Genomic DNA, 12,833 nt, shown 5'->3' on the forward strand with positions numbered 1-12,833 from the left:
ACGAGTCGGAAAAAATCTCGGGGTGGGAGGATTAAAACCCGATATCCACCCCTTGACTCCGGCATAACCTGCTAACCAGAATAGCGCAATTACTCACCCTATTAATTATGAAATTCAGGATCGCAGTTCCACCTCCAGCAATGACAGTGATTAGCATTGCCAAGATGTTAAAAACAATTTGGACATTGGCTTTAGCTACAGACCACAATGAGTCGACAACAGACATCAAAGTTCCTACATTCTGCTTCGCAAAATCCACCAAAAGTGTAACGTTCAAGAGCTCTAGAAAAAGCAAAAGATCAAAATTAAATATTAGCTTTATAAAGGGGGGTGGGGGCAAAACCCTATCTATTCTTAAACTAGAATTCCCTCACTCTGCTTCATCTACTAATTGTTGCATTAATTTTCATTCATGCTTGTCTTTACAAACAAAGAAATCATTGATTAAAAAGTATTAAATCAAGGTTAAATTAATCGAAGATTAATCGGAAAAGATAAAGTAAATTAGAGATTAATAGTAAAAAAGAGGGAAAATCAAAATCATAACCCTATACATTCTTAAATTAGGAACTCCTAATTTTACTTCATTCACTAAATGTAGCATTAATTTTTATAATCACTCTAATCTTCAGAATCAGAGAAATCATTTCAATTGGATTCTGAGATGGGCCAATACTCGCATTTTCTTTTTCTTAAAACACAATATTAAAGAATACATTACCTCTATCTTTATTTTAAGAGAGAGAGTTTCCCTCTTTTCGGTTACCTTTCTAAATTTCAAGCTTTCAGAGTCATAGACATTGTTAAATATAGTACATATTGAAATTAGGAACTTCCACAGGAGGGCGTCAAGCCCCCTATATTTTCCTGAATTTCTGGGCATTTCTTATTCCAATTATCCAATAGCCTGGTTTACTACAGGAGAAGTGTCGGAAATTCAAAATAATTTTTTATTTCCCAGAAACAATTCCTCAAATATAAAATTCTAGGACCAATATTATTTTTTTTTTTTTTTTTTTTTTTTTTTTTTACAAAACACTGGTCAAATTGACAAAAAAAGCCTTCTGTGCATTACAGTTTTATTCAACAAGCTCAGTTAACTTGATTTTTTTTCGAAAATACCACAAGAAAATTAAAAAAAGAAGCAAAATCAACAATTCTTAACTTTTCAATACAAAATGATCCAAAAAAGAAATCCAGCTTAAATCCTTTAAATCACAACTGGGATTCAAGATTTCTTATGATAAAATTACACCTTAAATACCTGATTTTGACAGCCTCAAACATATTACCAAACATTTGCTGGTGCCAAGGAAGAAAAATGACACGAGCTAGCCAAAACCGTTCGAGCATACCAACCTAATGGCTCACCAACCAATTACAAAGGTTTTCGCGGCTTTAGTGAGCCCTATAGAATGTCTGTCTACTCCCAATCTTGAAAAATCTCATGCTTAATGCAACGTTTTGGTAAATCCAAAGCAAAATCTTGCCGAGGTTTTTAAATGAATAAAATCGTGAATAGGAAGCATCAAAAACTACAAGATCTTATAACTTTGGTTCGATGCTACCCCAGCTTCTATGATCTTGCGCACCCAAGCTATAAGAAAACTAAGAAAAACGGTGTCATTTGGCTCTATTGCTCAACAGGTTACAGAAGAGGGTAAGAACAAAGGTCATGCTGTTGCAATAATTTGAAATCTTTGCATTAAAACGCAGCGTTATTTTAGCCATAGTTCGAACAGAAACGGACGGATTTCCGCATGGATTTCCGTAATGTGTAAACGAGCCATTAGCCTACTTATCCGAGAAGCATGATTACATAAACCTTGCGTTTTACAAGACGCAAATGATATCGGAAGTTAGAAGAATTGCTACTTGGAACGGGATGCATTAGTTGCCTTATTACCACGATACTACGGAACTAATAAATCAGAACGATTCCACTAAGGGAGTAGCGCTAATTGTTTTACTTTTAAATCCGTTAATTCATTTCCAATAACGTTCTAGTTCTGGAAATAGTTTACATTAAATATTTACTTAATTAAAATTATATATTTCTTAAATAGAAATGAATAACAGTTCCATGTTAACTAAGGAATTTTGTCAGCCTCAAACATATTACGAAACATCTGCTGAAGTCAACGAAGAAAAAACCAAACAAGCTAGCCAAAATCCATATAGTGTGTTCGAGCATGCCAGATTACTTATTTGACAAGCAGGATTACTTATCCTTAGCCTTTTTAAAAGAAGCAAAGGACTTTGGAGGCTATGAGGATCGCTGCTTGAAACAGTTCGGATTAGTTGTCGGACAAGTTACGTATATACCTGCTTAAACCGGAAAAAGCAAGATGAGTATGGTTAAGTGACGTCATATATAAACAAACAATTCGATGGATTCAAAAATAGAAAAAAGGACCATAACAATAGAAAGTGGCACAAACTTAAGGATCAGCATAAGAGCTATGATTGTATATGAAGTACACGTGATCATTGCAAAAGTTACCGCAAGAGAGACTGCATTTTTGGTTCCTAAGGAGAGCCGTATTACCAAGGCCATACCCAGGACTTTTTTTCGGACGGGGTTTTACAAAAGAAAAACTTCGGGGGGGGGGGGGGTTACACAAAACAACATAAAAAAACGCATAAAAGATTTGTTTATATCCATTTTTGTGACGTTTTTGCGAGTCAGACAAACATTTTGGGAAGGGTTGAAACCCCCCTAACCCCCCCGCTGGGTACGGCCTTGCGTATTATCAATGTAACTTTTTCGTTCAATGAACTTTTTTCTGTAAGACCTATTTCGTTAAAGGACTATCACTATTTTCTCACTTGTGATTCTGTTAACTCACTACCACTAACTTTCTAGTTCTGGAAATAATTATTTAATTAAAATATATGTTTAATTAACATTGGTTGTCTATTCAATTGGAATACTTAAAATATTTATTAATAAACTATGGCGCATACAAACACGAAAGTATATGGCATAAATCACGTAACAAAAGGCATTGGGATACTAATCGTCTTATGTTAAAAAAGTTACTTGATTGAGTATATAAGGCCAAAACAAAATCTATCTGAAAAAAAATACTTCAGTATATTTCTGAGTTTGTGCTACCAAAGTAAATCAGGAACTTTACGCAGTTTAATTTTGTTTTAAATCCTTCTTTAACCTGTGTGTATTTTTGTGTTCAAGTCAGTATATTATGTTGATTAATTAAAAAAAAATGTTCCACAAAATAAGTTTTTCAGAGAAAAGTAAAGAAATCCATTAAACCAAAAATGAGCAAAAATAAAATCAAATAACCTACCAAGCGTGAAACTACCACAAATCAGCATCGATAAATAAATGAAGCCCAAAACGAACAGAAATTACAATAAATAACCGAGTCAAACTCAAAACGAGCAGAAATTAACATGAGTAGGGCTCAAAACCCCTATGCCTTCCCAAGGCCGGAACACAATTTGCACTTTACTGAAAAAAATATGAATGTTTTTACTTTTATAACTTTAATAAATCAAATAATATTAATACTTTGATTAACAAAAATCAGTATATCAAACTGACAACGCACATTCCATTTGTATTTTTTTCAGCAAAGTGCAAATTATGTTCTGGCCTTGGGAAGGCATAGGGGTTTTGAGCCCTACTCATGTTAATTTGGAAATCAACTACGCTGAAAAAATGGCCATCTTAAAATTTTAATTGGATGTGTTTGGTGAAATGGTGGGCGTAGAAGGGGTGTTAGTTGCCTTCCAATCACTTTCGACTAGTAAAAAGAGCACTAGCCACTCCAATTTCCAATCGAATGAGCCCTTTTCGAAGTTTCTACGACAACTCCTTTGATACGAAGTGCCCTGCTCTAAAGGGAAAAAAAATAATACAATGTGCCAACATCGTTCTTATATGCCCTCAGGGCATAACTTAAAACCCCTGCCCCGAGGGTTGTGGGGGAGTGTCCTCCTCAAAAACATTTTTTCTATCTGGAAATCAACTCAGCTTAACAAAAATGGCCATCACGATGTTTTTTCGGGATGTAGAGGAGGAAAGGAGGGGCATGGAGGGGGGGGGCTAGATTCCCTCTAATCACTTTCGACTAGTAAAAAGAGCACTATCCCTTAGAATTCCCAATCAAATGATCCTTTTTTGAAGTTTCTACGACCACGCCTTCTATAAAAAACCTTATATGCCCCCAGGGCATAACTTACGACCCTTGCCCTGAAGGCTGTGGGGGAGGATCCTCCTCAAAAATGTAAGTTATATCTGTAAATCAACTCCGCTGAACAAAATAGCTATCTAAAAATTTTGATTAGATGTGTTTGGGGGAATGGTGGGCGTGGAAGGGGTGTTGGTTGCCTTCCAATCACTTTCGACTATTATAAAGGGCTTAATCCACTCCAATTTCCAATTGAATGAGCCCTTTTCGAAGTTTCTAGGACAACTTCTTCGATACGAAGTGCCCTGCTCTAAAGAAAAAAATAAAAAATAATACATTGTGCCAACATCGTTCCTTACTTAGGCAGCGCTATTGCGCTGCCTATGACTCTACATTGAGTTTTATTTTAAGTCTTTTATATTTATTTATGGTTTTTAAAGGATTTTCCTTATGTTTATGTCTATCTTGTTAACAAAATAAACTATTTCCAAAGCTAGAACGGTATTTGTAGTGAGTTCACCGAACTATGGGGTTATGGTGAGGTTTAAGGTTTTTTTTTTAATTTATATTCCAACCCGTCACCACACAAAAAAGACGGAGTGCGAACAAAAAAACAAAACACAAAAAATACACAGCAAATGCTTAAAACATACTACATCTATATACTACTGCTGCAGGGACAGCCTCTAGTCCGCAGCCTTGCGTTGAAATTCTCAATCTGTATTCAGACGGCCTGATATGGTTCTGTAACTTTATAATGAAGGCTAATATATGAATTGCGCGTCCACAAGGGTAGCCTAAACAAATACTTAACAAAACGAAAGTACTAGGATCGAATTTACTAAGGATCACTCTATCTCGTCCATTATCGCCATTTTTAGTTTGTGCAGCCAAAATATTCACAATTAATTGGGCGGTTTTGCCGTTCAGCTTTGATGCAACTTATATAATAAAAAAAACGGGATTTTTTCGATTTTTGTTTTCAAATGTTCACGAAAGAGCATTCCCTTAAAAATTTTCTAGCATATCTGCAAAAAAAAAAAAAAAAAAAAAAAAAAAAAAAAAAAAACAGCTCAAAAGAAAAATCATTTTATCAACTTTGGGAGCTCCCTGTGGTGCTGCCTGTTTCAACTGAAAAACTTGCCGAGCCGTTTAATTATTTTATCAATCAGATTTAATAAACAAAACACAAGTTCTCAGTATCTTTCAATGATAACTAGCCCCCTTAGAGAATGCGCAAACGGACCCTTTGTCTTTTAGACGATCTTAGAAACAACAGTTTCCTGAATTCAAAAAAAGAAAATTCTGCTCCGTTTGATCAAAAAACAAAATTTACACTTCCTATTGATATAAGTTTCTCTGAAACTAAATATCTCTATCTCCGGCACAAAACAAGAGAAGTTACATGTCTTTTCTAAGATTTCAGGGGAAGTAGATGTCAGCTTTCAGTTTTCTGCCGTTTATTCGGATCGCTTATCCGAGCCCTAAAAGTCAGATAATACCACCCAATCAACTCTAAATAGTTATGTCAAACAAACTAAAAACGTTTACAATGGACGAGATAGGCTGATTCTATATGATATCGGATACCAAACTGTGTAAAGTATGTAAGACGATTAAGGGATGCTCGAACGCACTCATACTGTCTGTAATGGATACGCCCATTTACCAGTTAGCACACGTTTGCCGTATTTACAACCACCACCTCTATATTTAAAGGACAAACCTGAACTTAGTCGCCGTAACAGGGGAGGTTTTTTCTTTCCAATACCATCACCGTTAGTGGTAACATCTATAATGAATATTTTGGTTCTATTAAACTTGCATAAAGCAAAAATGACCGAAAAAACAATGTAGTAAAAAGCAAAGGAAAAGAACAGAGACAATTATGATACAAGAAAAATGCAGAGATAAAGTAATGAAAGAGGAACGTGTCTCTTTCTTGAGTTACACACCAACGGAGATAGATTTTGGCAGCCAAGAACAAATCACCACAAAGAAACCTTGCAAAACTTTTCCGACTAAAAAGTTTTATTTCTTTTTACTGGCTGAAAATCATGATCGCGGCAATGAAAGCAACTTAGTAAAGAGCAAACTACAGCCCACGGTAACCAAAAATTAGGACCCATTTTCAAGTAAACTTTTAGATGTCAATGAATCTCTAGTACACAGTGATTCACGAATGGTAACTATTATCCATGTTAAGCTTAGGAGTAAAAAGCAATGAAGAAAAAAAATAGTGCTTTGTTTATAACAAATTATAGCAATATATTATCATAATACAATAATGACAAATTAATTTTTTATGAAAGACATTATAAAAATTATAATAAATATATTCAAGTTAAATATATCTTAGTCAAAAATATATTAAATTATGATAAATTTGAAGATAAATTAATTAAAATATATACATTCAAATTAAAAAAAAACACAATATTATTACAAAAGGCACAATAAAATAACAAATTATTGGAAAAGAGTTTGAACCTCCTCGATAACGGTGGTAGATCAAAATAAAAGATGAATCATTGGAATCACCCAGGCCAAAAACTATGGCTCGAAGGTTTCAGCCTTCAATCTTCCAAATTGAAGAAATCAGATTTAAGCTTCAGTAGCACTGATGCGTTTCCTTTTTTTGTATCTAGACTAGCAGGCTTCCGCAAGGCCATAGAAAGCTATTACAGGGTTCATTTAAAAACTAATGCTTATATCTACGTGCTTTTCATATTCTCATGCAAAGGAACCAATCAGGCTGTGCGTTATTTTACTAGTTAAAAATTTGACATAGTAACAACAGCTAAATACAATAATATGTATAAAAAGGCAGGGTTAGATGGCTTCCCTAATGACAAATGCATAAGGAATATTGAGATTGGTCAACAAAAATACGTCTCAAAAATAAACCAATGGAGCTAAAGCCCCTTTTAAAGACGAAAGTGTGTGAGAGTAACCTCTCTTTTTTCTTTGATTACATCAAAGGTGTATGACAGTTTATGGCATGACATAAATGACACATGACAGTTATGATTTATATGACAGTTTCTCTCCCCACGGATTATATGCAATAAGGTTGTCAAGTGGAATCATGATTTTCAGAAAGCAGAGAATTATCTGCCATCTAACGTCACTCTTTACAACTAAACTGGTGGAAAAGCAAGCAAGGTTTTTTGGCGGAACAAATGATTTAGCTAAAAAAAAAGTATAAAAAACCCAGTTTTCTTCTACTGTAACTCCAACAAAGCCCACTTAACTAGACCATTGTATTACGTAACTAAAAACTAAATATACACATAAAAAAAACATAACTACAGGAGAAAAAAAAAAAATGGTTGTAACAATGTCTAAACGACTCATAGAAGGCAGATCTTTTAACCTCTTTGTTTTCTTTTTTCAACCTCTCAACCAAACCTCTAACATAATGATGGCATCTGAGACCACGGCACTAGAAGCACAGACGAACAGAAAAAGTAGACCTCAAATCCCCAGTAATAGGCCTTCCTTATATATCTAACTGCCCAATTTAATGCCGATAAAACATCAGCAGTTGCCATAATAGTATTAGAGTACAAAGGAAAGTAAAAAATGAAATATATTTTTTAATTGGTTTAGTGGAAACTTACACCACCCAATATATTTCAAAAATTCCAAAAAATCGGAAATTCAATTTTCAACGAAAAAGATCTACATTTGGAGAAATACAATTTTTGGTAGTAGAGGGCACCAAAGTTCAAAAGAATAAACGTCGGCGAAGAATCAGCAAAAAGTAACCAAAAAAAAAAAAAAAAAAAAAAAAAAAAAATGGCACCAAACAGCTTAAGAAGGTTTGGCTTTTCTTTGAGGGCGTAGTTGTCATTTGTTAATCACCAAAAAGTGTGTAGCACCCAAAAAAGCCGTACTGTCCTAAAAACTTCATAATTATGAAACAACGAAAAGAAAAATCATAAGAAATTGCGGTTTTCAAGAATGAATAGAACTAAGATGGGTCCAGGGGAGCCAAAAATGCTTTTATTCTGATTCCCCGTGTGCTCTAGGAAAGAATTTTGAGCAACGTTTTAGCTAGATAAAATAAAATCCCTAAAAATGGCTGAGTATTGACTCGCTGGTGAAGATACCTCAACTGAGGTACGCGTATCAATTCCGTAGACAATAAGCATAGCTGAATTTTGGAGATCACACATAGGTTTCAGGTTGACTGATAATGTTCAACACCAAACAGAACATAATAAAATAAATAAGGAAGAACAAAAATATATACATAAAGTCTTAAATTTTCTCCCAGAACTGTTCCCCCAAAAAATTATTTCCCGTTTCACCCCTTGTTTCTTAAACATGGGTCCAGTTTACATTTTTCTTTTCTAATCACTGGTTTGAAATTAACACATAATCTAAATCTAATCTACTATTTAATCTACTAAATATATAATCTTATTTCGTATGTAGGCTTTTTGAAACTCTCGATAATGGTACTAATTTCTGTGTATTTCAGAAGGTTCCCCTATCATAGGAATACCATGTTCACTATGATACGGTAGGTGCACCGCTATGCCCGGGTCACGAGTTTAAAGTGCCGAAACCCGTAAGAGCTAGTGGGTATTTCTTTGATGGGCCCTAAGTGATAATGAGTAGAACAACTTATACAGTCATACACGTTTGTTTCAGAAATTTGGCAAATCACAGCGCCGTAAACAGACGGTGGTCAGCGGAGTAAACTGCTGAGCTGATTAATTTCCAAACAGTAATCAAAGCACAGCAAAGGTATGTAAATTCTCAATTGCACACGCACGAAGGAGGAGCCAAGGAGAAAAGTGTGACACATGATGTATTCCAAAACCCTTCAATAGAGAACATAGGAACGTGCATGACTGTATATATTTATACCTAAGCTGTATCTTTGAGAGATCTTCAACCTTGACATTGCAGTGCAATTTTTTTTGTATATAATTGGATGAGCTTCTATTAGAGCTAATTGAAACATCTGGTTGAAAACGATCAGATTAATGAAACTCATTTACATATTCTATTTTTAGATAAGTTTTTATTCATTTTTAAGGCAATGTTGTTTGTCTTGTGCACGGCCTTCATTGTTTTGTTAATAAATCTACCCATCAATAGACAGTAAACGACTTACCTGATGTTTTCTTAAGATTCTCCAAAATGCTCCCAACAGAAGAGAGTAAGGCAGATGAGCTAGGGTAGTCATCACCAGTGATAGCATTCACCTTATACGATGCTAACCATGATCGATAAACACGATCCCACAACTCCAGAACTTGCATTTCTAATTGCTCAGTATTGGCATTCGATTCCTTGACTGCACCACGTATCTACAATATATCATTTATACTTCTTCCACTTGTTTGAATTATTATGGAGGCGCTTATTGCTAATACTGAGTTGGAATAAATGAGCAAATGTAAAAACTTATAATTGAGTATACATAAATATGTGAAATAAACATAATTAAATATATAAATAATGGTATACTAAATTAACTTTAGGATATACCAAAACTGTTTAAAGTATCACTGGCTTCTGGGACAAAACGGATTCAAAAACCGTAAATCCAGCCAGCATTTCCACTTTCCCAAATTTTTTTATACACGTAAATAAACCAACGTTAACAGATTATTTCGTAAATATACAAACGCTTTAGGGCTCTTTAAGTTTTTTTTATTGTTTGATTTGAAATCATGCGCTATTCTCTTCCCTAGCTTGAGATTTTTGGGACTTTTGATGGGAAAATTTGGATTTTTTTTTTCTGGTGTATTTCTTTTACTTTCCGTTTCTTACGTTGAGATTCTAGAGGGTGCGAAGGCATTCCGTTGAACTGTTTTGTTGGCTGGCCTATTCCTTCATTTTTTTTTGTTTATTCCCTGATTCTTCCTGGCCATGGAGCCTTAAGGGAGAGACTGTTGAAGTGTTTTCGTTGCAAATTTATTGCTGAATAAACTCTAAAACAGAGACCAAATCGCTAATTTCTGGGGAATTTTTTGGAAAACCCAACTTTATTTTTGGAAAAAATTGGAGAGACCACCAAAAATTGGCAATAGTGGAATCAGTGGCTTCAGTTTGTGAGATTTAAGTGAAGGAGGGGGGGGGGGGCAAAATACATTTATAAAAATCTAGGTGAAAACACACAAGGTGTTAAATGGAATAATAAGAAAAAGAAATTTAAATGCACTAGAAAAATGAATACACTAGAAAAATATATACGCTAAAAAAACAATTTCACTAGAATGATTAATACACTTCTATCTCATATAAAAAAAAACATTCAATAAAGTATTTCCATTATCTAGAGCAGTGGTTCTCAGACTTATTTAGACACAGTACCCCTTTTTACCCACAATACATTCTAGGTACCCCTTCTCAGTTACCGGTACTAAGTCAACTATACCAAAATTGCCAGTCCTAGAGTTGAAGGGTTGTTTTATTTTTTGTTGGCCAGCCACGTACGCCCTAAAAATTTTGGCGTACCCCCAAGAGCACGCGTACCACAATTTGAGATCCGACCAATTTCTGTTCGTTTTAAGTTTTAATGTCGCTCCTTACTTTCAGTTTAAAAAACTTGTTTTTTTTTATTTAATTTCTGATCGTTTTTTAGTTAATGCAGCTTTTATTTGCATAAAAATTTTACTTTTCTTTTGCTAAATGGATGTCTTTACAAATTAACTTACGTAACTAACTTCTATATTCGTATATTTTTCTTCTGGCAAAAAATACAAAGTTGCAGATTTTTGCAGATATGAGCTTGAAACCTATGTAATAGGGTTTTCTGATACGCTGAATCTGACGGTGTGATTTTCATTAAAATTCTTTCACTTGTAGGGGATGTTTCCCCCCCTCTTTAAAAAATCGAGTAAATTTTCTCAGGCTCGTAGCCTGTGATGAGTAATACTAAACTTAATAAAATTTATATATTTAGAATCAGCATTATAAACCCATTCTTTTGATACATTTATTGACACCAAAATTCTGTTTTTAAAAGTTTCGATTACTATTGAGCCGTATCGCTTGTTTTTTTATTGTTTTTTTTATTACGTATATGTTATTACGTATATGAGGGGGTTCTCCCCTAAGTCAATACCACGCTCTTCACGTAAAAAGTTAAAAAAAAATTTAATTCACAAACCCCTGAATTACAAAGACCGTTTAATTAGAATAGACAGCTCTTTTGAAAGCACTAAAAAAAACTGTAGCGTAAAGAGCGAGGTACTGACTTGGGGGAGAACCCCCTCACATACGTTATAATTTCTGTTCGTTTTAATTTCTAATATTCTTTTTTACATTTCAGTTGAAAAAACTTTTTTTTTTATTTATTTAATTTCTGCTCGTTTTTTAAATAATGCTTGGAAATCCGGCGCCCCCTTCATAGAACTAACCCTTACCCCAAAGAAACATCCTCCACGGAAATATTCTCCAGAGTAACCCCCTCCTCTAGCCCCCCCCCTCCAGAAAACATCCTTCCTGAAAATGGTTGTATACTTCCCAATAACCAATAAATAATGCTGGCAAGTCCGGCGCCCCCTTCATGGTAATTTCCCTTCCCCCATGAAAACTTCCTTCATGAACAGATCCTCCAACATAACCACCCTTCCCTCCCACTACCAGAAAAAAAACTCCTGAAAACTTCTGTATACTTCCCAATAACCAATACTATATGTTAACATTGGGTAAAGTTCACAACTTTTAGCCCTCCCTCTGGGAACTTCGGGGGATTAAGTCATCCTAAAAGACATATTTATCTTATTTTCTACCATGCTGAACAAATTCGCTATCTCAAAATTTTGATTGGGTGACTTTGGGAAAAAAATAAGCGTGGGAGGGGGCCTAGTTGCCCTCCATTTTTTTTGGTCACTTAAAAAGGGCACTAGAACTTTTAATTTCAGTTCCAATGAGCCCTCCCACGATATTCTAGGACAACACGGTCGATACCATCACCCCTAGAAAAAAAAACAAAAAAACAAACAAACAAACAAATAAACACGCATCCGTGATCTTTCTTCTGGCAAAAAATGTAAAATTCCACATTTTTGTAGATAGGAGCTTGAAACCTCTACAGTAGGGTTCTTTGATACTCTGAATATGATGGTGTGATTTTCATTATGGTTCTATAGCATTTAGGGGGTCTTTCCCCCTTTTTGGAAAATCAGCCAAATTTTCTCAGGCGTGTAGTTTTTTAGGGGTTGCACTAAAGTTGATGAAAGCTATATATTTGAAATCAGCATTGTAATCTGACTCTTTTGATATATCTATTGGTATCAAAAACCCGTTTTCTAGAGTTTCGGTTACCATTGAGCCGGGTCGCTCCTTACTTACAGTTTGTTACCCCGAACTGTTTGACTGATGATTTACGCATCTTAGATGAAAGTGTGAGCAAAATGAATGAAGTTTTAGAGGTTTTGCGACTTCAGGGTGCAAGAATTGGTTTGAAAATTAATGGTGAGGGGACTAAGTTGCTAAGGCTAGGAATAAGTTAAGATGAAAAGGTGATGTTGGGTAACGAGAAGATCAATCAAGTGGACAGCTTCACTTACCTAGGTAGTATCAAACAGTTCGTGGTAACGAACAGTCCACTGTAATACCACTGGATAATTACTTACAAAATTTATGCGCAAGAAGCGATGCGAGTCAATAGTAACCGAAACTCTCAGAAACAGAGTTTTGATAACA

At 34.8% G+C, this 12,833-nt stretch overlaps 1 protein-coding gene across 3 annotated transcripts in view; it reads right to left on the reverse strand.

The window, feature by feature from the left end:
- The window catches only part of LOC148954212 (transmembrane protein 245), a 193,955-nt gene that overhangs the window by 34,136 nt on the left and 146,986 nt on the right, over window positions 1-12,833 (reverse strand). For 2 of the 3 annotated variants that reach the window (XM_089086043.1, XM_089086044.1), the window contains exons 9-11: window positions 9,289-9,484; window positions 5,884-5,949; window positions 98-282 (exon numbers count right to left, since the gene is read on the reverse strand). In XM_089086043.1, the coding sequence (XP_088942169.1) occupies window positions 98-282; window positions 5,884-5,949; window positions 9,289-9,484 (447 nt within the window). The remainder of the gene's footprint in view (window positions 1-97; window positions 283-5,883; window positions 5,950-9,288; window positions 9,485-12,833) is intronic. The other variant, XM_089086045.1, reaches the window with a different exon arrangement.

This window comes from Artemia sp. Qi Xiang Cuo, chromosome 3 (assembly GCF_049724085.1).
Source record: "Artemia sp. Qi Xiang Cuo chromosome 3, ASM4972408v1, whole genome shotgun sequence".
NCBI lineage: Eukaryota > Metazoa > Arthropoda > Branchiopoda > Anostraca > Artemiidae > Artemia > Artemia sp. Qi Xiang Cuo.